This window comes from Chlamydotis macqueenii, chromosome 5, assembly GCF_036417535.1.
Source record: "Chlamydotis macqueenii isolate bChlMac1 chromosome 5, bChlMac1.mat, whole genome shotgun sequence".
Classification (NCBI taxonomy): Eukaryota; Metazoa; Chordata; class Aves; order Otidiformes; family Otididae; genus Chlamydotis; species Chlamydotis macqueenii.
This window is the reverse complement of record NC_141560.1, coordinates 7,723,359-7,749,530: the sequence shown is the minus strand read 5'-3', so window position 1 is coordinate 7,749,530 and position 26,172 is coordinate 7,723,359. Positions and strand designations below refer to the sequence as shown.

Here is a 26,172-nt window from a genome sequence, read left to right as displayed (position 1 = left end):
TTCTGAAACATCATTTTATAGCTGTGAAGCCAGCTGTTTTGTGTCATTTATATAAGAAAGAAGTCTGCCTGGAAAAGCACCTGTTTCAGAATGAGCTGCTTGTATGTTTGTGTTGTCATCGCTTGTTTCACTTTTAAAAAATCTAGCTTTACGTGGGTTTTCTGTGATTTCTTTTGAGTAGATCCTTGCAAGTTTACAGATTGATCTAGGTAAGATGTGGAAAAAAGCCCCCAAAAACTGGTGAATGGAGTACAGTTGATCTCTAGTGTTACAGTTGTCTCCTATTTTATGTGGTGCTTTCATGCAGGATTTAGAACTTCAAATGCATTAAACTCTTCGTGTGAGAAGGTCATTACTTAAAAAAAAATGTGTGACTGAAGAATCTAAGAGGCTAAATTATTGGTAATTTGTATTAAACTCTGGGCTTCATCTTGCATGGGGACAAATTTACTGGAAGCTTCCTCATTTGAATTAATACAAGTATGAGGCATACAGATTCCTCAATGCAGCAGCTCAGAAAGAGTTACTCAACTAGGTTACTTTTCCAGTTGTGACTAAGGGGCCAATTAGCAGCATCCGGAATGAGACGGCAGCGCCTAGGTAAAAATAGATGGCATTTGGAGAAGCTGGGGGCTGTTTTGAAGGTCTTCAGCTGCAGACTGAGAGAAACAAGACAAAGAGGCAAGCTTCAGAAAAGAGTATTACAGACATGATTTTGAGGAACTCCATGAGCAGGCAAAGGTAGGAGCAGCCCAGAGAAGCGGCAAGAAGTAATACCAAATTGGACTCTCAAACCGAGCAGCCTCTGCCAAAGGAATGCCTGAGCTGGGATCTTCAGTAGCTGCTGACAAGAGAGAGAATGCTAGCATTGATATTAAAATGAAACAAGCTTGTAGCATCCTCTGAAAATGACAGGAACCAGAGGAGTGGGTGTAAAGCTCGCTAGATTGTTAGGCCTTATGTGAAGGATTGATACTTGAATGCCTCTGTCAGAGAAAGGAGTAAGGCACACAGAAGTGCTGCTTCAGTAGGTTTGCGTGAAGGCGATTAGTTGACTGTGCTGGGGTCTGTGGGACCAAATAAGTAATATGCCAGGTACAGGGAGGGGAACTTGATGGCATGGGTTTATATTTTGCTTTCTAATCTTTACAGTTGTAACTTTGTCCCGTGACCGCAAGAGTTTAGATGGTCTTTCTCTTTCATTTCTGTGGGATACTGAAGCCACTGGATTAGTATAGTTTAAAACTGTTTTGTTCTTCGCTGACCTACTTTGACTGCATGATAGCTATTGGATTGGGAGAGGGCCATCTGTATATGTGCCTGCTGGTACAGCCTGAATGTAAGGTAAAGGGAATGCTGTCTGCCTTCTCTTGATGAACTTCAGTCCAGTGGAGGTAATTATTTGAAGTACTCAATTTTATTGTAAATGGCATGTTCTACTTGTCATTTGATAATCATAGAATCATAGAATGGTTTGGGTTGGAAGGGACCTTCAAAGGTCATCTGGTCTAACCCCACTGCAAGGAGCAGGGACATCCCTGACTAGGTCAGGTTGCTCAGAGCCTCATCCAACCTGATATTTCATGAAAAATTAAAAAAAAAAAAAAAAAGGTGCTGGCAAGAAAGGACCCACCTGAAGGCCTGTCTTCAAATGCATGAAGGATGTGTGTAAGTTAAGAGTTCTTGCCAGTGGTATGGTAGTGAGCCTGCTGCTTCTGAAAAAGTATGGGCAAGCTAGAGAATGTATGGTCTGTGTGTTCATGTGGTCAGATACCAAGCGTGTTTGCTGTACTATACGTCTTTCTTGATCAGCGATCTGTACCTGCAAAGACTCTATTAAAAAGCCTTTTAAAAGTTATCCTAATTCCCAGTAGTGTATTTGGATGACCTCACTTATGAAGAGGAGCTTTCAGACTTACCTAAGTATGTATACACCTGCAAAATATACGCTTTTCCTGCTGAGGAGTTCTCCATTAATTTTTCATGGAATACATAACTAATTGCTCTTCCTTGTCTTGATTAATAATCAATTAGCTTTCTGCCAATTAGAACAAAGGTGTAATCACAATTCTAATGAACAGATGTTAACACTCCCACTGACTTCAGTTTGGCCAGCACGCCAACTGAAGATGAAGTTTGCGACCAAAGTACAGCTCAGGATAGATACTGTTGATAATCTCATTTCAGTTTATCTTCCTCAGTTGAGAAGCACCTTAAATAATGAGTATTTTGGAAGAAGTAGAAAGAGTAGCAGTTGATGATGAAGAGTGTTGTTTGATAACCATAGAGGAAAGGTTTTAGTTACATTTAATGCCTAAACTATTATGTGTGGTTAATATTTGTAACAGTCTAAACTAATGAAGTTTTGCAAAGTGACTTGATACTCAACAGAGCGATTCCTTTGGTTGCATGACATAACGTTATCTGTGTAGTTTTCAGTTTTCTCAAACTTGTTGGTTAATACAAACCTCTTTGTAATGGGTCAAATGTCTATTTTTTAAAGGTAATAGACTGTGGTAGACTGACAGTCACATTGCGGAGGGGCTAAATAATCTCTAGTGAAATTCACTTCAGGTGCCAGTGCCCATTGATTCTCAGATAGATTTGGCTGTGCAGTAGCAGATTGCACTCCTGAGGGATAAGAAAACCTTATGATTGGTATACATACATGCAGGTAGACATATTCTGCCAAAAGAAAACAACATTTTTTTAATTCATTGTTTTTGGAAGAGGTTGGAGGTAAAAATGATATGAAAAAATGCCCATACACATGATAACGCAAGGCTGTGATAAGGGTTCTTCTTTAGACAATTACAAATATTCAGAAATGAGGTCTTTGCTCTCTAGAACCTTGTGTTGGGGAGATAAACTGTCTACTCCATTTAGGATTCAAGCAGCAAAAGAAGTTGGTGTTTAAAAGAGAGAAGAGTGACATAATACACTATGTCAGTCAGGTTTCCAAGTTTTAGCAAAAGTATCCAATTTACATGGTGAGCTCTAAATGTGAATGATAATTAGTAGTAAATGATTCTCTCATTTACTTTGTTTTAAAACTGATAACTTGAGACATGCCATTCTGTGATGGAGACAATTTTTAATGGGATAGCTGGTATTTTTACATAGGCATATGTCATGATAATACAAATAACATAAAATATCCAGTGTAATACAGAGTAACTTCACAGATTATAGAGAAGTATTATATAAATGTCATGGTTTTATCCTCTATTGGTGAATTTTTCCAGATCCTGAATAATCTGAAGATCAAGAGGTTGCTGTAGAAATGGTCTAGAATGGGGATGTATGTCTGTGCACCAGGGAATGTGAGAGCTCTACAGTAACTGGAAAACCAAAATAAAACACAGTAGATTTATTTATGTATTTGCTGTCACTTAGAGAGGCCTACTGGGCTTGGCAATATGAGAAAGGGCATTCCCTTAAACTAACAGCTTGACTGATTCGAGTTATTGTCATAAGGTACTGAATAACATAGTCTGAGCCTTACAGATGACCGTATCTCAGGGCAGCTGGTTGGGCATAAGCACTAGAAGGCCCTATGCAAGGAGAACAGCATGAAGGAGGGAATGATGTGGTAACCTCCTTTCTGAACAAATAAACCACATGGATTGCTTGTGGATGTGAAGTCCTTACGTAGCATCTTTGAGTAATGCTTTCTAGTTGCTCAGTTGGCAAGGAGATGTCACCCCAGTGTGAAGATCAGGATGTACCTTCAGGTTTTCCGATGTCTTCTCGTGGCTCAGCCGGGATGTAGCAGGGGTTTTGTTCTTGTGCTCGTGAAATGCAGCAGTGAGTGCTGTGGCTGTTGTTCCTGAGGGACATGACGCTGCAGAGGCATCTCCCCCTGCGACACCAGTTTGTTTATGGCATAACCTTGAACCCAGCTTGAGGTGTTGATTCTGATCTCAAAGGATCTCAGTGGACTGAAACTAGTATTTAGAAGACTATGTGAATAATGAAGGCCAAGCCCAGTAATTCTGTTCTTCTGTTGTGCTGGAGCATCTGCAGTAAAGAAGAAACGTATGTAAGAAGTTGAGCTTTCAGGGTGATCTGTTTGGGGACTTCAGAATGAATTCCCAGCTTATTTCAGCATCTTCCATCGTAACTTCCGGGTATGTTTGTTAAATCCTGTCTTTTTCTTACACAAATGTAGCATCTTACACGTGTGCAGTTCCATGAAGGTTTTATTCCATTACACACATGGCTCCCTCTACAGAGAGAATGAGAGAGCAAACATGATGGATGGTCGGATTGCGTAGTTCATTACTGGAAAATACTGGGAGACTCTTGTGAATGAGCATAGAGTAGAATATGTTCCTGACTAAATGTATACTATCACATGAGAAGGGAATGGAAGTTATGTTTTCAGGGTTCAGTTGAACTCTTCTAAATGTATAAATAGGGTTATAGAAGTCTATATTTTACATGTATGTATATTATTTAAGTTAATAAATGTAAATATTTTAAAATATAAGCCTGAGCTCTTAGGTAGTGGGTTCCATATGTAGAATAGCTCTCACTTAATTACTTCTTTCACTGGAGAATGAAGTACTCCTGTGACTTCTGGGATAAATTAGTGGGTCACTACCCAGCAGAGTAGCAATCCTGGCACTTGTTGTGAGCCCATTTGGCTGAGAGCTGTGTTTGGGGTTTCCTCTGCTCTTGATTCAGTTTTTTTGCAAGTGTCTTAAGTGTTTCTGAATAAATTTCATAGAGTGACTCTGTAGTTTTAACAAATTGAATATTGCATATTTTTATTCAGACTCATGGCAGTTCCAGAGCACTTAGTGAGCAAGGTATAATTTTTGCACTCTTACAGGAAGTATGTACAACTATATAATTGTATCATGATTTCATTATGTACTTAATACATCAAACAAGCCAATTCCAATGCAAATCCTGAACTGCCTAGTGACCGCAATTAGAGTGGAAGGTAACGTTAAGACTGCTGTGACACGTTTGTGTTGTTGTATTTAATTATCATTACAGGGCAAAAGCTTCTCGTGTCATGTAGGAAAAAAAAAGTGATCTGATAAGAATCTTATCAAAAGGAAGACAGTAATCCTCTTAAGGATTCTTCTGTCTTAGGTCAGCAGACCATCGTGGGTTTTTTGCAAAGGTGTTAGTTACTAGTCTGGAACTTGTGAACAGTTTTCTGGTGTTTAGATCTTTTTCCATCCAAGGAATCTGGAAACGGTGAAATGTTTGTTACAAATTACTACTCTTGCCATTTTTTGATATTTGCTATTAATCTACAATGCAAAAAAAAAAAATCGCACACGATGTAGCAAGATAAAGTTGTGTAATCCATCAATTTCTCTAAAATTAACAGAAACAAAGTACAAGATAAAAGTTATTATGAGCATAGCATGACAAAGTTGGAATGATGAGCCAAGACTTGTGTCTCTGTTGACATCTGGAATTCCAGTGCTCTACTAAGAATTTGGGAATGGATGAACGATGGCAGGGTCCTAGAGAAGAGCTAGGCAATTACAAATACACTGAAAGACAGCCTGGAGGACTGTTAGTTATTCTAAAGGAAAGGAAGGCAGCAGCAGGGTGACCCAGTGAAACACTGAGTTACTATTGTTTAGCTTTGCTCTGCATCTGTAATTTGAGAAATGGCTTGGAAAATCAATGTCTTTTTTTTTTTTTTTTTTTTTTTTTACTTTGTTCCCATCTCTGGTCTTTGTGATGCATTTTAGGGCAGAGAAGCTGAGCGAGTAGGTAAGTTCAGCTTATTTTGGATTTGCATTTGCTCTACCTGTAGCTTTTGCCATTCAAATGTCTACAGAAAAGCTTGAGTTTAATTCAGGTGTACAGCTCCTCCTGGTAACAACTGAAAGGAACCAATGCAAGGTTCAGCACTGGCAGCATTACCAGCTAGAACTGAGCAAACGTGTAAGGAGTAATACTTACTAATCCTGGAGTCTCAAAAAACCCAATTGCAAAGATTTTTCATGTGAAGTCAGTCTTGTGTTTGTAATGGAGCGTGACGTTAAAATTCAGAGATCTTTAAATTTGCAGATATATTTATTCCTAGACCAGGGATGTTCTAACACAGCTCTGGGAGCTCTGAAGTGTGAGCTGATTAGCTGATTGTACTGGGGTTTAGTGTTGTCTCTCAGGACAGCGCTGGGTAGTTTTTTACACACCTATCTACACTAACAGCTCAGTGCCTAAAAAAAAACCAAAAACCAACATAAAACACCAATCAATACTCAAAAACTCCCGAACAACCCCAAATCTTGTATGTGGACATAGGCTTATGTTTATATGAATGGAGAAAGTAGAAGACGAACAGATTCTGGTTCAAAGAACTTGTAGACATTGCACTTCAGGACATGGCTTAGTAGGCATGGTGGTGTTAGGTTGATGGTTGGGTTTGATGATCTTGGAGGTCTTTTCCAACCTTAAAGATTCTATGATTCTATTCTATGGTTCAACCTCCTTTTTTTTTTTTTTTTTTTTTTTTTTTAAAGAACGCTTAAAATCCATCTCTTTTTTTTTTTTTTCCCTTCCCCTTGGAGAAGACTTTGAAAAGTAACAATTTATCTTTCATATCTAATGGTAGAAGGTTAGGCAGATGTGTGGCAAAGGTATCCTGATAATTTCTTCACTAACTCAGGTCAGTATTCTCAAGTGGCAAGAAAAACATGGGCAGCAGCTCTCTCTGGTGACTGTTCAGCAAACCAAGGGACTTCAGCTTTTCTCACAGAAGGTTAGCTTGTACTTTGAAAGTGCAATTCAGTAATAACCTACTTAAAACAGCTAGCATAAACTTTCTGAGCCAGTGTAAAAGAAACTTCAGTCAGTCCAGGAAAATTGGCCACAATAACTCTCAGTGTTTCAGCAAAGTATTTTTGTCTTATTTTGGGATTTTATGCCACATATTCAATTTGGGAAATTGAAATAACATTAACATGTATTTTTGCTAGCCTTTTTGCTTCATTTAAAAAAAAACAAACCCAAATTGCTAATCATTGGTTTTGAAATAGAAAATTTATGGTGGAGGCGGGGGGGTAGAGGTCGAGAAAGCAACCTACAAAACCTGTGATCAGCTTGGGGCTAAAAAATAAGTGTTAATTTGATATCTAGGCAAACTCACCATAAATAATGCAATGCTATAAATTAAAGATGTCACAGAGTGTCAGGAACCTCCTGATACGTAGCTGCTCAATCAAATCTAGCCTGTAACCAATAACTCATTCATTCTTCTTTTGCTTAAACACTTTAAGCTCCTGTTTTTTAATTTTGAAATATTCTTCTACTTTCATTGTATTATCTGGTCCCCAAACGATTTTTTTCCTCTCTGTCTTTTCTAAAACTCCTACACATGTTGTACCTCTTCCTCTCTTGATCTTTTAAGACTTTTTAATGTTGTCACTCTGCCTTCTTTGGCTTCCCTTCTCGTAATAGCAGAGCTACTTTGCTGTTCTTCCATCTCTTCTGAAATTTTTTGGTACGCTCACCCATCTGCTTTTCTCCCATCAACTTTTCTCCAAAATTTGTGTCATACGAATCCTTTTCCGTACCTTCTCTGCTGTCTTCTTTGACCTGGATCATTTTTTGGCTTGAGTGTACTTGTAGGTAGAATAGGTAAACTTTGACTGTCTTGGATTACTCAGTTGGTCTAAGCTCTTCCCATTCATTGAAGAACTATTGAGGAGTTGAAAAGTGTTGTCAGCTTACCTAAGGAAGAAGACGCGGCTTGGTTATGAAAAGGCATGGTTACTACTAAGTGATTATTATTAGTACTAGCATGAGGGACACTGTATACTACCAAAAATCTTGTGAGTCTCTATTTTTGTGGGACCTAGAACATGGAGTGGTATACCCAAATACCCTGGTACTTGTCTTCTGTTAGTTGCTCATGAATTCTCACTATCCACTGTGTATTTTCTTGGTTGTTTATTATTATCTGAGATGTTTGATTCTATGTTTCATAACAGATTCATCATGTTAGGTTAGTGAAGAATAAGATAACCCAAAGCTGTAAAACCTAGGGCACCCTGGAAGGTCTCTACTCACTTGAGGGTGGCACATCATTGGGGCTAGTGTGCACCAATACAGTCCATTTGCAGTCAATATGGACGTAATAGTATTTTGCTGTGGCTCATCAGGAATTTGACAAAGAAGCTTGTGGGCTTGGCCCAATTCCAAGCTGAAGGATGTTCACAGCACAAACAGTATTGGTATAGTCAGTGGCGGGATGAAAAAGTGTTGGCCACAGATTGACAAAGTGTAGCCTGAAGGAATCCTTCCACTGGAAGCTTGACTGTTGTGGCTCCGGATTGAGCCGTACGGGCGAAAGTGAGGAAACTTGAACTGTTGCCTGCACCATGCTTGCTGTGGAAGTAGGGAAAAAGTTTAATTGAAGTTTCATAAACTTTAAAAGTATGGCTTTAAAAAATACGCTTTATTGTCATTCTTTTTATTATCAATTTGTTTTTAATTCTTGGCCTTTTGATGAAGGAAATGGCAACCCTTCATCCATGTGTTCTGTTAAAGGGCTGAAGCTCGTAAGATTTTACATATGTGAGTAAAGGCAAAATTTTGATTAATATATTTAAAAGTACATCTACGCTATAAAATTTGGCAGTGTAAGATTAAGAGTACGTCTGTTAAGGAGTATCCCCTGTTGCTTGTCGTGCACTCAAGGCACTCCAATCAAATGTTAGATCTACACTGCTTTCAGAGTACTCATCCCAGTAAATTATGTTTGTTGAAAACCTCTGTGAAATGACTGGGAAGTACTGACAAGTAGAAGAGAAAATCATGGTATCCAGGATCCCTGAGACACCACCCAGGAGACTCTCACTTGGTGAGAACTTGTTCGGTTTGATCAGGGAGAAGTTTGTGGTCAGGAAAATAATTCTCAATTTTGTGATTAATTATCTGAAGAGACACTGATTATCAGGAAAAGTGGTGGAATACGTCCCGTGTTGCCCTTTTAATCATGCATTTTGAATGTGCTGGAACCAGTATGTTAATGTTCTGCTTCTCTTTTCCTGTGTGTTCACTCATGAAAGTCAGCTTGAGCTTGTCCCGCCGTATGTATTGCTGTGTGAATAGCGTTGGTACTGGTTAGACTTTATATATTTGGAACACAATGCCTAACTGCTGCCCTGCCTGTATAATTATTAAGTATAGAGAACTGGTTGGGGAAACAGCTTTGAAAAAAGCACCTATTGTAAATGAATGATTACGGACTTCTCAAAGCATTAGTAATATTGACAGCCAGTCGGGAAAGTTAAATGAATACAATCAGGATGGTGATTACTTTTCTCAAGAAGTGTTTGTAAGAAAGAGAGGGCAAACACTTGTACTTCTTGCCATCTTAAGAGCACTATTCTGCTGTGAAAAGCAGCTTATGGAAATGGGGCTCGTTACATACTATGGGATGGGCATCACAGGACCTTCAGTTAGCGAAAGCTTTGAGCTGGGTGTCGCTAGACCTTCTCTTGAAGTGAACTTCTCAAAGAAGACCAAAAGGCTTTCCAGTTCAAATTTGCAAGTTTTATTTGAATAAAACCTAGATCGTTAGCTTCTTACAAAATAGAATTTTCATAGTGACCTGTGGGGGATAGATGTAGGCATGTAGAGATGGGTGCACAGCTGCCTACTTTGTGCAGGTAGATCCTTGCTTCACTCGTTGGTTATGTTTAACTTGGTGGCTTGGTGAGTGGCAGCAAAGCGGGAGGAGTAGGTTTGGTTTTTAGAGCTTTTTTTTTGGCACAAAGAGATATTTACTTAACTAGAAAAAACATAATCCTAGATTTATTTAATAACTGGAAAATACAGAAACTGAAGAAAAATTGGGGACTTATTTTGCCATCAAGTTGATAGGGAAAGAATTCAGGAAACAATCTTGGGGGGCAGAAGTGACTGAATACATAGTTCTCAGATGCTGGGAAGTTCTTAAAATTAATGTAAGTAAAAAAGTTACTATTAATCTCTCTGTCCCCCATTTTAGGCACCCTTTGGTTTTAGTACGTGTTTCCATTTTTCATGCTTAACATGGTGTTCCTTACTTTTACTGATGTACAAGGTGATGATGGTCGTTCTTTATGCAAATATCATCTTCAAGCTAATTAATAACAGTAAAGTATATACTGGAAGCAATAGTTATTCTGAGAGCATTTTGCTTTTAATTATTAATAAATGTTCTGATAGTACATATGTGAGTGCAAGGTAGCATCTGTGAGCATATCCTGGTTTTGCTGAATATTTTATATGTGATTGTCATAGTTCAGCCCCGACCGGGACCACATTACGCAGTCTCTCTTGCTCCCCCCATCCTCCGAGAGAACAGGGGGAGACAGAATCATAGAATGGTTTGGGTTGGAAGGGACCTTCAAAGGTCATCTAGTCCAACCCCCCTGTAGGGAGCAAGGACATCTCCAACCAGATCAGGTTGCTCAGAGCCTCATCCAACCTGGCCTTGAACGTTTCCAGGGATGGGGCATCCACCACCTCTCTGGGCAACCTGTGCCAGTGTTCTACAACTCGCATTGTAAAAATTTTTTTTCCTAATATCTAAATCTGCCCCCCTCTATTTTAAAACCATTACCCTTTGTCCTATCACAACAGGGCCTTCTGAACAGGCTCTCCTTATCTTTCTTGTAGACCCCCTTGAGGTACTGGAAGGCCGCTCTCAGGTCTCCCCAGAGCCTTCTCTTCTCCAGGCTGAACAGCCCCAACTCTCTCAGCCTGGCCTCACAGCAGAGCTGCTCCAGCCCTCTGATCATCTTCGTGGCCTCCTCTGGACCCTCTCCAACTGGTCCATGTCCTTCTTATGTTGGGGGCTCCAGAACTGGACACAGTACTCCAGGTGGGGTCTCACCAGGGCAGAGTAGAGGGGGAGAATCACCTCCCTCGACCTGCTGGCCACGCTCCTCTTGATGCAGCCCAGGATGCGGTTGGCCTTCTGGGCTGCAAGGGCGCATTGCCGGCTCATGTTGAGCTTCTCGTCCACCAGCACTCCCAAGTCCTTCTCCTCAGGGCTGCTCTCCATCCATTCTCCGCCCAGCCTGTATTTGTGCTTGGGATTGCTCCAGCCCATGTGCAGGACCTTGCACTTTGCCTGGTTGAACTTCATGAGGTTGACACGGGCCCACCTCTCCAGCCTGTCAAGGTCCCTCTGGATGGTATCCCTCCCTTCCAGCGTGTCGATGATATAAGAAAAAAGGCTCCAGGTTTGAGATAAGGATGGGGAGAAATCCTTAAAGTTACCATTACGGGCAAAACAGACTCGACTTGGGGAAAGCTATTCATTTATTACTAAAACCAGCAGGAGAATGAGACAGAGAACAAGATAACCTCCCCCCACGCCTCCCTCTTCCGGGGCTTAACATTATCTCTACCACCTTCCCCCCACCTTGAGTGGCACAGGCAGGAAGAGGGATTGGAGGTCGCGGTCAGTTCATCATATGTTGTTTCATGGCACTGCTTCATCGTTGGGGGAAGAACTCCTCACATTCCTCCCCTGCTCCGGTGTGGGGTCCCTCCCACGGGCTGCAGTCCTTTGTGGAACTGCTCCGGCGTGGGTCATCTCCTCCACGGGGTGCAGTCCCTCTGGAATGGCTGCCCCAGCAGGCCCTCCACGGGCCACAGCCTCTTTCGAGCATCTGCCTGCCGCAGCGTGGGGTCCTCCATGGGCTGCAGGTGGATCTCTGCTCCTCCGTGGGCCTCCATGGGCTGCAGGGGGACAACCTGCTCCACCATGGGCTGCACCGCAGGCTGCAGGGGAATCTTGGCCAGGAGCAGCATTACTGCTCCCCCTCATTCTTCACGGACCTTGGCGTCTGCAGCCGTTCCTCTCACAAGAAATTCTTCACAACAGGCAGGCAGACGCCTCTCAGGTTCTCTTCACATCTCCTCTCCTCTCCACTTCTTGCAGCCAGGCCGGAGCGAGTCAGGCACAGTCGGCCGCCTGGCGGGAGGCCAGGTGTTGAGGCCTGCAAGGCCCACAAGGCTCGTGCCTCCCCCTCTCTGCCCCCGCTGAGCAGCTTCACATCTTTTCTACTTTTTTTTTTTTTTTTTTTCTGTTTTACCCTTCTTAAATACATTATCGCAGAGGCATTATCACGGAACATTCTGCTACCGATTGGCTCGGCCTTGGCCAGCAGCGGTCTGCCCTAGGCCCGGCCAAGTCCACTGAACAAAGGGGAGCGACTTCTAGCAGCTTCCTACAGAAGCTGCCACTGTAGCACCCCCCCCCCTCCCCCCAAACAAAACCAGAACAGTGATCTACATAATTTGTCTTGTTTTATTGTAGTTGTAGGCTGTGTATTGTCTTATCTTGTGTCTGCAGTCCCGTGACTTTTCCTTACAATTGCTGTGCTGGCTTAAGCAGCTCAATCCCCCCTCCATCTTCAGTTGTCAGCATTATTCTCTTCATTGCAAAACTGCAGAACTGCGGGCTGCGGTGGACCAGGGAACTCCTCCAGGTGTTCAGCAGCTCCCCCTTTGTGGCTTTTCACTGCTGCTGAGAGAACCATAGCTCTTTTCTCTGGATGCATTTTTGCTGATCTGATGCATAGTCCTCTATGATTCCAAATCGGTTACTTGTAAATTACTTTAATTAAAATATGAAGGAGTATTTACACATGAAAATACACATGAATATTTTTAATGTATGTTAGAGACTTGCGGTAAAAGTATGCTATCAGATTTTTCTTTCTTCACTTGATAAAAAGGTGCAGAAGGCAGAGACTGCAGAGAGGACTCATGAGGAGGGATGGGCTGGTTGGATTAGGATTATTTTGGAAAAAAAGCTGTTAAGAGAGAAACTGAATTGGTTTGGCCATTTTAGAATTAGTATTTCAGGCTTTATAGTAACAATGTCTAAAAATTGCAGTACTTTCTGTCTACTTTTTCTGATAACTGTATAAATTTGTTAAAGGCTCTGATTCGGTCTTGATTATCATTGTTCAGATGTATCAGTACTTGCTCTCACTGAGGCAATTGAATCTGTGAATCCTTTGAATCTGTGAATACTTACTGTATTTCAGAAGCTCTGTACATTTTTAAATGGCTAAAGAGAAAACTGACAAGCCTGAAAATTAACTTGTAGCAAAGACCTTCTGAAAAGGAGAAGAGTCCTTAAAGTCATCCAGACACAAGTTTATCTTTCTTTAAATTTTGGGTTTAATAAAAGTGTACCCTCCTGTGCATTGGACGTAAATCACGCATGCCTCTTAGTAGTGTAATTTTGATTTTATCTTATAGATATTATAGGTATTTACACAGATTTATTAGTGCAGTTGCTGAATTTTCAGTTCTTTCAACTTGAAAGCAAATACAATGGTAATATTGAAGGTTATTAAATTAGAGAGCCTAAATGTTTGCCTGCACATTAGCAGAAGAGTAAAATGTTAACAGAATTCATGGAAAGCTCTGAGTATCCGTCTGCTGAGAAGAAAATGATTTGTGGTTTTTCATCAACGGACTGTGAACATCTGTAATGAACTGCATGTTTCATTTCATGTGGAGCTCGGTAGGTCTGTACCCCGAGTACCAGTGCGCTCCCTGCTCCAGACAGTGGCCTAACGGTGGCCGGAGAAGTGCATTCTCTGTGATCTTTTGGTGAGGTTTGTACAGCTGTGAAAGAGATATTACAGGATTAACAAAAACACACACACAAAAAAAACCCCAACGCAAACAAAAATACCCCAAATCAACTAATGGCGTGGTCCCTGTGGGAGGGTTGGAAACATGGAATACTGGTGTTATTGATTTCTGCTGCCCTTTTCTTGTGCTGTGCGTATTAGGACCCTCTAAAATTTACTCTCATAGTTTTCCTGTTTCCAAGTGGAAAAATGCCTAAGTATTAGGCATTACCCTGTTCCCAAGGCACCATAAATTCCCAAGAATTATGAGAAATATTATTGCATGAAACTTCTTGCCATTTTGTTTTGTAGTGTGACTGGCAGCTTGCTTAATAATAAAAAAAAAAAGCAGATATGGCCAGAACAGCTGGGTTGTGGAGTTTTATTTCATGGGGCCTCGTTTTTTTTTCTTTTCGTTGTTTGTTTGTTTGTGGGTTTTTCTGGTTGGTTGATTTTTTTTTTGTTGGCCCCTATAGTCTGCATGGGTCCTTGACATAGTAATGCTGGTATGAAAATCATGTACTGTTCTAGAGTGGTTTTTCTTGAGAAGAACTTAATTATATTTTTCATTTTATTCCCACACCTCCAGATACTTAACTGGAGAAAAAAAAAGAAAGCAGACTTCTATTAGTTATTTTAATGCTTTAGTGATTTTTTAATTTTTTATTTAATACTGACCCTACCTTAAAGGGAGTGTAATCTTGAGTCGTTTGGGTCTGGTTGTAACTTGCACGGGATTGTATCTTAATGGATCCCCATTTGATTTCAGCCTGTGTTTTTCTTTGACTAGGGTATCCTTGTCAGCCAAACTAGATGTCTGCAAGCTGTGTAGGACAATGCAACCAAAACCCCATGTGTTCATGTAACAAGATAGATTTTATTGATACCACTTACATGTTTTCAAGTTCTCCGGGGGATTATAGATAGCATAAGAAAGAGTGGAAGCTAGAATTAAAGATAACAGTCTCTTGAAAAGTAACCAGTTACACTTTAATCTCATTCTTTCTTTTTTTCCTCTCAGCTTATATTTACAGTCTATCTTTTGGAAGAAATTATTAATCAATTAATTGTTGCCTACTTACTAATAACAGTGAATTCTGAAGTTCAGTCTTTTTGTATTATTTGAAGGCAGGTAATGAAGAAAGCAGTCACAAGTACTTCAGGCCCTATATCTCCTGTAAGGCTTTAACCTTAGAGAGCTTGCTAATAGAAGTGGTCTTTTTTTTTGTAATGGGTGAGGGCTCATGACTTTCTCTGACTCCTTGGCTTATCTTAGGTTTCAGCGTTGCCTGCTGTGGAGCATCTGAACCCATGTGAGATGCCTGGCCAGTGGAACAGCTTTAGAGTGACCTGGTTTTGGGACCTTTAATTTTCCAGAGGTGTTTTGGGGGACTGTTTTCCAATGTAGCTCTTCTTGTTGGGGTTCTGCAGGACCACATTTCTTGCATCTTCTGTGCCACAGATGAACATGGCCTGTGGGAATGCAGGGTGAATAATTACAATGATACAAAGCATGGTGTCATAATCATACTACTACTTTTCCTCCTTCATTTGCTTTGGACACAGCTGTTGTAGAGCTTACCCAAGCCTAATGAATACTAGATTGGTGTGTGCTGCCTGGTATCATCAATTAAACTTTATCAAGATCTTGGTGGTTCTTTGTGGGATGCAGTTTGCCAACCTATCAAATCCTGTCACTACTGCAGTGCTGTAGGTGGAAGAAGATTGAATAAACTGTGTTGTACTTTACCATGTCAGGTCAGAAAGCATGTAGCTTCTTTATTTGTTCTGCAATCCATATTTATTCTTTTCAGTGTTTGAGCAATGCAGAGAGTTGATGTGAAGTGCCGTGGGGTCCTTGCATCTCTATCAGTACTTCTAAAAACTATGCAACGATGTACTACGACCTTGGAATATTTCATAGGTCTTTTGAACTTGAAACAAGTAACTGTTGTGTATGTGGTTTTAATTAAAACAGATTCATGATACTTCGTCCTTAAAACTACTGTACAATTACTAACACCTTCCAGTGTTTACCAAGCATTCATTAACTTGACGTACCCTTGTGTCAACAATAAGAAGTTCCATCTTAGGTTGGCTTTTTACTAGTATCTCCAAGTTGTAAGAAGTAAACATCAGTTCTTTACTATTATTTTTTTTTCTAGTTGAAATCAGCAAGACTTTTCATTTACATGTTGTATGGTGGCTTGGAAGGTCATTCGTTGGATTCTGGTGCTGACAGAGTATTTGTGCCTTTAAAAAAATAAAAGTAGGTCAAAGGAAGGGATGTGCCCTCTGGTCTGAGGGCATACTTTCAGAGTAAAAATGCATATGGCACTTCTGCAACTTTCTGCTATTGTTAGCCTCTTGTGTATGTGAACATTGGATAAACTAAACTTTCTGTGTATTCCTTTGATGCATTTGGTAGACTAACAAGCCACTGAAAAGTTGACATTCCTTTTATTGCTTTAGGAAGTCTTTTATCTGCTGAGAATTAAGAAAACAGAGCAAAAGCAGTACATTCTCCTTACTTTATTGGTCAAGCACATACTGTTATTTTGTGTGAAAATGTTCGTATTGATGCACGTTGTGTGTTCATAGTACAGCAAAAAATCCTCGCTGTGTTTTGGTAAGATTGATTTTGCTATAGAAGGTGGGAACACGGGGGTGATGGGGTAATCATTAAATCCGAAAACTTGTTTGCAGAATTATAGTCTTGCTGTGTGTTCATGTACATATTCATGTATATTCATATAGAGTTATAAATGACTCAGTGTTTTCAGAAATATAAATTAATCAAGTTTGATCTGTTTGATAGTTCTTTCATCTTTCTTTGGAGTGTAAGGTAATGACGGTGAGTGTCAGCCTCCAGTGAAAGGAGTGGCGTATCGTAGAATTAAATCTTGAATGCTGTTGTGTTTGCATTCTTCACTTAAGCTTGCACTTTTTTGGTGAACTTTATTTTCTTAATAGCAGATGATTATTAAATTACCTCTACAACATGTTGTTCAAAATCTCAAACACACAGCAGTAATATAGTTCCTATGAGAGGTTTGTTTGATAATCTGAGCTCTGTTTTACAAAAATTGTATAAATTATGCTTTCCTTTGAAATTGATCTTCAAAAAGAAATCCTGTTTTGTATAATAAGATGCCAGACTCACAAAGATTTCCTTTCTTGTTTCATAGACGTTCCATCTTCAGAGCAGCCTGAACTGTTCCTAAAGAAACTTCAACAGTGCTGTGTCATTTTTGACTTCATGGACACGCTTTCAGACCTTAAAATGAAAGAATACAAGCGCTCCACTCTTAATGAACTGGTGGACTACATTACAATAAGCAGAGGCTGTTTGACAGAGCAGACTTACCCTGAAGTAGTTAGAATGGTGAGTTCCTTCTTTCTCATGGTCTCTTTAAATCCACTTGCAATTCCAGTTACGCATTGTGGGCGAGATTGAACCCCGGAGTAGGAGGATTAAATGAGGCCTTTGGTTTGTATTTTCTACTAGACATCACTTGGGGATAACTCTCCAAAGACAAAAAGATTAATTTTTATATGTTCTTAATTAAAGTCAAGTAGAAGATGGTGGTTATAGTGTCACAAATGTATGAAAGGAAACATGGATTGTTTTCTAATGGAGAAAGCCAGCAGCCATAAAATCAGAGGCCCTCACACTTCCCCCACCTGCCCTCACGTTTCCCCCCACCTACCCTCCCTTTCCCATCCCTATTATAAATGATGGAATAATTTTTTCAAGTTTCTTATCTTTCTTTTAACTTTATCCAAGCTCTTGAGTGTGTGTTCAGGCAGAGATGGCTTAAAGTATGCATGGTTAATTATTTTTAAACACTAAATGCTAAAAATGTTGTATAGGATCAGTGTGAAAATTTCCTGGTTGTATTATGTGGATTAGTAGCAGCTAACATTAGAGTGAGCAAGACTAACCAACAATAAAGCCATACCTTGTATATAAAAATTATCAAATAATAGTGTTTTCCATGTAAAAATGGAAACAGTACCAGATGCTGGCTATATGGTGAAGAACATTCATTACGACTGGCAAAATCAATCAATCAGTCCCTGCTTTAAAATGTTTATTCCGTACTACCATATGGAACCCTTATAACCTGTTATCTAAATGAGATGGCAATTAGTTAAATATAGACTTGGTGATGTTGGTTTCCTAATGATACTGTGTGATCATGGAATCCACCAGCTATGTGCTGTAAGAAGAAAAACATGAATAGATTTTACATTGCATTATATATGATCCTTGTTTCTTCTCTGACACATGGATACATGCTGTGTTGCTTGTCAGTAATGTTTAAAAATGGCTGTAAATTGTGACAGAATCACCAAGCAGTTAATAGTGAAGAAAAAAACCAGAATTAATAGTATATGGAAAAATGTTAATATGGCTTCTTTGTGTGTATACATTGTCAGAAAGCCTATAATTATGTGATCAGATTCTTCCCCTTCTCCCTCACCCTCCCTTTTCCCTTCTGTGCTGGACCAGTCTTCTGAATGAACGGCTTTTCAGTCTGCTGTGTTATTTGTTCAGCATGTGGTGTAATGCACCATTCGAATACCGGTCTGAATGCAGAATTACTCGTTCTTAGCTGAATTATTCTGCTGGTGCTGCACTATAGTATCTTAAAAGGTTTGCAAATGTTAGTTTAATCTTACTTGCAGCCCTTGTGATGAACAAATTCTATCATACCCTTTGTATAGACAGGACACTGATGCACAGATAACTTCAATAAAATTGGGTACTTTTTCTGTGTGTAGGAGATGCCTCCAAACTCACCTCCTGGGAGAACCTGGTAAATTTTTTTTAGCATTTCTATTATTGAGGTTGTATTCTTGCATTGACTTCGGTTATAGTTGTGTCCTGCAGCAACATTTGTAGAATAAAGACTCTGCAAGTTAGTGTTATCTTAAGCTGAGCCCCAAGAAACAAGAAGAATTTGATCTGTAACTGCTCATAAAGTTAAATTTGAATCATAAATCACAACCTATGAAGCACTCTGAACTGTAGAAGAGATGCCAAACCCCTTTGCTAGCACATCCTGCTGTCCCCGGAGTCGCTTCTGTTGATTCACAAAACTGTTTTTATCTTAAGGAAATGGTGCGTTACCTAAGCAGTTTGAAAAGCATGGTTTTAAATAATTTTCTTAAATACAGTCTGTAACTATGATATGGAGGAGTCACTGGAAGATAGAGCGTGAGTTTTTCCAGTGGATTTCACAAATATTTGCTAATGGACCTTCAGGAATTCCAGTTTTCAGCTAAGCTCATTTTTGGTGGAAAACTGTTCTGTTTTCTTTTCTCCAGTATTCTCCCAATCTTTTCTTTGCAACATGCCCTTCTTCATCTTACTTTATTCTGCCTTACATTTGGGCTCCAGTGCTCGAGCGACGTTTTCTCTTCAGTGCCAGGGTACTTAAGCAGGGGAGAAGTGAGAATATTTTTCAAGTCCTATATCTGGCTACTCAGTGGCCCCTGACTGCCCAAACCTGGCTTTTTTACAAGTAAAAAGATGCCCAAGTAATGAGGGAATTGGACATGTTTTTTCCTGAAGAATTACCTGAGAAAAGTATAAGCTATTGGAACCTGGAGTCCCCTAGTTGTGCCTGTCACAACCAGCAGTGTTCTTGATGTGCTCTTGCAAAAACACTTTGGTGGTTGTATTCCATGTGAGCAGGGTGCTGTGCTCTGCTATTGAATTTATGTGAGTGAATCCATGACAAATGCGTGACTGATTTCTGTTGATCACCCCAACGAATGCTAATGCAGTGCTGCTGCTAAACCACATCAGCAGGGCTTTTGTGCGTTGCAGGTATTTTGTATTTTACAGGTAGGCTATCTAGTAAAAGTCCTAATTTTCCTCCTGGTCTTTGCCTGTAAAAGCAAGACATCTCCATCGCTTTGAATGCAATTATACAGGCCCTAGAGGGAAAGGTATGACTCCCAATATTACATAAAAGAAGTTTTCAGCGCATATTGCCTGGTGAATAGGCGTCATTAGTCACTTTGTGCTGAAGCATCTTCTTTGCACTAAGTGCATGTTCTTGTTTCACGCGGAATTGTACTCATAATCTTACACTGAGACAGACTTAACTGCACACAGTTGGTTTCATGTGTGCAACCGCCACCTTTATCTACTTTTGAGGATTTACATCTAGGTCTCCAGCTGTGTTCACAAAGGAGCTGTCACACTGACAAGCTCTGACCTGTCATGATGGTGAGAAAAACAGCAGTATCTCTGTCCTGACCAAATTAGCGTCCCCATTGACTGCCTGCCACAACTGCCATGGGAGTGTTTTGATTGAAAGACTGGTATCTTAAAACCGATCAAAATGGAGCACAAGTGTTCTTTGTCCCTTTGGATGGTCTCCTCCCTGTTAAGTTTAGTGTTTATGAATCCAGGAATGAATACTTCCTGTGCGGCTCTTTGGGCTACTGTGATTTGGAGATGAGGGAAAATATTGTACACAGGGGAAAAAGAAAGAAGCTGTTTTGGGAGTTTTGGCATCATTTAAGAGCAGAAAAAAAGACACACCAATCTGAAGCTGATATTTAGAAAGTTACTAATATTTATAAAAAAGGATTAATGGCTAAAGTGCTTTCTTATCTTAATTATTTAAAATATCCAAAAGATAAATATCTGTGGAAGAGCCCTTTTTTATTTTAAAGTTTTATAATATATGTGTGTTTTAGTGTTCTCTATTCATGACCCAAAAGGAGTTTGGCTTTACAGATACTAGGATGGCAAAAGATTACCTGTAAAATTCTTCAGACACTCTGATATTTTTAATTACTTCTAAAATACGGTGGTGTTATGATGTAAGGGTCTGAGAAACAGTCATTTGTGGCAGCCAGCATAACAGCTCCTGGATGTTTTTGCTACCAGTCATCCTAAATTAATGCCATTAAAACATTAATCCCTAATTGTAATGCCACATATTTTCATCTTGTTCTCTTGAGCGTATGATAGGATATTGTGTATAGCTAAATGTGAAATCACTTGGCTATTTGTCAACCTAGGAGCATGTCAGCTTCTTTCAACCACTCCTTTAGCTTGTTATCTACAGAAGTGTTTGGCATGTTATTGGTTATTTCAAAAAACAACATAAAATGGAATTTACTAACGGCCACCACAGCAAGTTTGCAGTGGCCTGGTCACTGTCATCAATATTAGTTGATGGGAAGAGCATTTGGGATTTGTGTTAATAGCCATGAGCTGGACAGATTTATTCAGGAGGGTATTGCTCCGTGCGCTTCCCCTACCGTTTGATGTGTTGTTCGGAAGGGCAGATGACATTCTTTAGAATTAGACTAGTCTTAGGAAAAAAGGCCCTTGCCAATTAAACCACACTCTGCTAAGAAGGAAATGCCAGTAATACGACTTTATGAGCCAATAATTGGACACTTAATCTAAAATTTGTTCCTGTCTGAGCAAAATGTGGAGGCTTAAACTAATGATGCTGATTTTGCTGGTAGATTAAGCAATGGTAGTTGAATGAAATAAATGTTTGTTATTATCTGTGGTATCCTAAAGGGGGTATGTAGTAGAGCTTTTGTGTTTTCTGGGTATTAAGACATAGATTGAGGAAACTGCTTTCTTTCATTTAAAAAATTGAATGTGAGAAACTGGCAAGCTGTTAAACTAAGAAATCTGGATGAATCTCTTCGGTGAGAAGCATTTCAGCTCTCCTACTCGCTCTTTCAAAAATTGTAAACCCAACCCCTGACGTTTGCCATGACGTTTGTACAACATCCGTGGGCAGTTGCCAGCCCATAAGAGATGGCCACTGAAAACTTTTTGAGCGATAACTTTTAGAATGGAGCAGCATTACTTTGTTCTCCTCTCTTTTAAGTGCAGAAATGCCTATGGCTTCCTGCTGTCGTTTTCCTCTTTTCTGAAATGATGAATCAAGTAAAATAAGATTCTCATTTCTATAGCCAAAGTGAAACATCATATTAGGTGTCTTGTGGCTCAGAAGCTGTGTGGAGCAACACAGTGAAAGAAACTTGGTTAAATGAGTACTCAAATAAGTACAAAAAATTGCACTTTAAAGGTCTGATTCTATTTTTTTTTTCCTTCTTCTTTCTACTGACAGAAAGGTATAAGGATTACATTCTTTTTACTGCAGGTTTGTCTCAGCAGATGTGAGGGCAGAGTCTGCTCAGGAGTTTGTTTGTGACAGACCTGTTAAACATAAAGAATATCTTGTTAAGCCATGATTTTTTTAGCATGTTAGGGAACCTATTTTTAGGAAATGTTCTAGCTGTTAGACTTCACAGGCATTATGAATTTCTTTATTTTCTATAGCTTTAGCTATAGCTTATGGCTAAGTGTGACACCCTGCTTGCTAAATGTTCATCTTGTTTAGGGTTTTTCATGTTAAAATGTTCTTGGCTAGAGATTTTTATGCAAGTCTATCTATATTCAGTCTTACATTTTTGATGTAGCAAAACCCCTGTGCCCCATTGGTTCTTACATTAGATTTAAAAATGTAGTACTGAATGTCATTTTCAGTGTAGGAAATAAATTAGATCATATACTCTTACAATAATTGACAAATAATACCTCTTTTCTAATATGAATTTTATGTAACTTCAGGAATTCTGTAAAATATTAGCAGTTAATCTTAAACTCAACTTGAATCAGTAGAAGTTGAACAGATTGTTTTGAAACCATCTGAAATGCTGAAAGGAAGATGCCATGTCCTTTGACCCCCAAAATGGACTTTGATTAAAAATTGTGTTGTAGGTGCAGCCATGATGGATCAAGCGTGCTATCGAAGTTTAAAAAATAAGGATAAAAACCACATCATGTTTTAAATTCTGTTCTTTTTTTCTTTAATTGTGAAGGTTATCAATTCTGTAGAAGAAAAGAATCCAACTTTGGTTTCTTTCATGCATTATTTCCAAATTCCTCTGTTAGATGCTCTTTATTATTCACATTCTTCATACACCTAGTTTGTACAAAAAATACAATGCTTATTAAAAGAAGAGGCTCTGATGTTCTGTTCTCCTCTCAAAAAATCAGTTGGAGGCAGCTCCTCTTGCAGTAGTTGTCCCTAATAATTTTTCCCGACAGTATGTAATTACATTTACCCGTATCCATTATTCCCCCTGTTGGTTACACAGGCCTTTCATTCGTCAGACTTTATCTGCATAATAGTACAGTGACTAGGTCTAAAGCAGAGAAATAAACTGGAAAAACATTTTTGTTCCAAGAAGTACTTGTGCCAACTGCAGCTTTTTTTTTTTTAAAGGAGTGTACACACCCCCCCCCCCCCCCCCCCCCCCCATTTTGGCTGTGTCATCTTAAATACCTTTCAAGCATTCTGTCTGTAGATAAGCACAGTGTGACCCTTCAGGGGGGATTGTTTTCTTGGGACTTGAATTTTTTTGTTTTGTTCTTCAGCGTGGAGTCTGAGGCAGTATGAGTTTTGTCATGCTGTCCAGAGTTCAAGTTCATGTATCGGCAGGCTTTCACTTGCTCTGATGCCTGCTCTAGGGATGAGGGGCTCTTTCTGCTGGTACTGTGCTTAAATTTGTCTAAGGTACTTGAGTTCCTGCTATGCTTTTTTTAGGTTGTATTGTACAGAATTAGCTGGGCACATATTAAAGTATCTCAGTTTTGCTGCTTGCCCATCCGTATGGATGGAAGCTGCTACCACTGCTGAAGTGGTGATGGTAAGCTAACAAGTTTAGGAGCCTTGATCTAGAGCTAAATTCTTGCAGGTTATTGATTGAATTTTTAGAAGACTTAAAGGTCAAGAAAACATGAGAAGAACTGTTTACCCCCTACCCTGTGATCTGGATTGTTGACTGTGTTCACAGTCCAACGTAGTTCATTTTAACACAGCCAAGTCAGAAGTGATGCTGCTGGGCAAGAAGGTGGCGTGTAACATCAAACCCTGAAAGACTGTATCCAGGCAAGCAGTGGTGCAGAAAAGGACCTGAGCGTTGTGGATTACTATCATGAGTATCTTAATACGAGTTTCTGGTGCAGTGCACTGTTCAAAAATGGAATGTTGATAAATTAAAACAGCAACATGTAGGAAAAAAAGAGAGAGATGGTCTGGCTTTTTATACTTGCCCCAGTACACTTGTTGGGCACTGGTGGGACCTCAAAGGAAGGAAGCAAAAATAATTACAGGATTAAAAACAAACAAAGAAGCCAACAGCTGCCCGAGTTCAGAAGCTCTATCTTTCCATTGAGCAGCACAGAGGTTGAAAAGTATCATGTCTGTATAAAAATACCTATATATAAATAGATACATACTGCATATGCAAATATATATACAGATGTAGAAGAGATCGGGTGGTTTAATGAGAACCATTGGGGAATCAGGCAGATTCAACCTTGAAATCAGAAGCAGAGCTGTAGATAAATTAGCAGTAAAACTCTTAGAAGAGAGCTGGTAGAATCATTTATAATATTTTAAGATAAAATTAGATTTTACATTTTGTAAGATGTACTTCAGTCAAACTTCTGGGAACAATTTGATGGGTTATACAGAGAGATTGTAGCAGAGTGACTGCAGTCATCACTTTGGGCTCTAAAATATGTAAATCCATAAACAATATTTTAAAAAACCACATAAGCAGAGATATTTCAGAAGGACAAGTTCAGTGTCTGTTCCAGGGGCCATTGTTGTCTCCCAGTTAGCATGGCTTCACATTATGGCTTAATTCCATTTTGTTGTGAGTGTGTGTTAATATGCACAGTAGTGTAGACATCGTGTCTGCAGAGATTCTCACTTTCAGTTTGAGGTGTACGTGGGGTTTATTTGGGTGGTTCCACATACTGGTAATGGAAGGGCAGGTGTTCCCTGTGAGCTAATTGGGTATTCACCTCTCCTGGCTTTATAAAGCTAATATGTTGGGCTTCCCTGTGTGTGTGTTTGTTTTCATTTCAGGCTCCATTCAGGAAAACTATTACTGATAAAAATCTTTGTTTCAGACAGCACAGAGTAGGAGCACTGAGCTGAAATTGAATTTGTGGAGTGTTCCGGTTACAGCGTTGTTATTTTTATAGTGCTCCAAGTGAGGGACAAAGAGAGGACTTTTCAAAGCATTTATTCCTGCCTTCAGACTTAAGCCTCTTAGTACTTTCTTTTTTTAAAGTTGTTTCAAATATAAATGTGGTGATAAAATCATAGCTTTTTTGAGGCTTGTTACTTTTAACTGTATATTCAGAGTTCCGTAGTTCTGCATTGCCAGGGACAGTCATCGGATGCGTTCAGAACTTGCACCTCATTCTTTTTGGGGGTATCAGAGCAGCCTTCCCTATCTTTTTGTTTGTTTTTAATGAATTGCCATTGACTTGCAGTTGTCTGGAAAATTTTTTTGTCTTGCTTCTGGTCAGAGTTGGCCCTGACTGATACACTGACATGGAGCTTCGAGGTTTCTGGGCATCTGCAATTTAAAAATCTGTCATTTTGGCATTTCCAACTTGATCTTGGAAATTTTAGATTTATTGCTAATGGGTAGATTTTACTGATTTGTTAAAATGGTTTCTGGCACTTGAGTGTTCAAATTGTGCATAGCGGAGGAGCAGCAACATGCTTTTCTACACCCACATTGATGTGTTCTTCTGAAAGGGGCAGTCCCTGGGGGAGGGCGGGCAGATGTCTTTGAGGACATAACAGGGGAGATCTGTCATGGTACAACTTTCCAGAATATTAGTGTTCTGGTTTGCTTTACAAAAATATCATCTGAGCTTGGAGGCATTCCTGATCAGTGGAAGACGGAAGTCAGTATTGATCAATAGTCGTTTGTGTTGGCTATGGGAGAGGAATCATCAGGGACCGTATACGCAGGCTGGCAGGGATGTCCTTTGGCCTGATGATACACCAGAGGTCAGAAGAGATATGATTCAGCTCTGCAGCTGAAGGAATTTTGGCATGCTGCTTGGGCCCGGGGATAAAGACTAAATAGCTACCTTATGCCTATCGGAGAAAAATTATTCTTTCCAGATCCGATGTAGCGTATTCCCATCTTTGTGTGGTGGCTGTCAGTCTCTAACACACAGCTGGGCAGTTCACGCATGGAAGAACTTGTTGCCTTCTACTCTCCCTCAGAGGCTTATGAACATTAGCCACCCAGAGGCTACTGATTCAGATAAGCATGCTATAAATTGACACTGCATGTAAATGAGCCGTCATGCTGTGTTGTGGTGATTAATGTAACTGTAATGGCATACATTATCTTTTAAAATTATGATAACCTGGGGAAATTACTTAAAGATAACCTGTTCTGTCTGTTCTCCTCAGCCCAATATCTTAGTTTTGTCTTCATATAGCTTATCTTTACTCCTAATGCAAAAAAGATAATTAAAGAGAGCAAACTGCATACTAGGACCATATTCTAACTTGCATTTAGTCCTGCATGTTAATTTTCTTATGCAAAAAATCTGCTTTTGAGTTGCCTTGAGACTGGCCTTTTTTTAATAAGCACTCTCCAGAAATCATACTGGTTTTATTACAAGCTCAGGATTCAGGTATCAGTGCTGGCACTTAAA

General features: G+C 39.7%; 1 protein-coding gene across 4 annotated transcripts in view; it reads left to right on the top strand.

The window, feature by feature from the left end:
* The window catches only part of PPP2R5E (protein phosphatase 2 regulatory subunit B'epsilon), a 78,532-nt gene that overhangs the window by 29,022 nt on the left and 23,338 nt on the right, over nt 1-26,172 (top strand). For all 4 annotated transcript variants that reach the window (XM_086750174.1, XM_086750172.1, XM_086750171.1 and 1 more), the window contains exon 3: nt 16,820-17,016. In XM_086750174.1, coding sequence (XP_086606300.1) covers nt 16,820-17,016 — 197 coding nt within the window. The remainder of the gene's footprint in view (nt 1-16,819; nt 17,017-26,172) is intronic.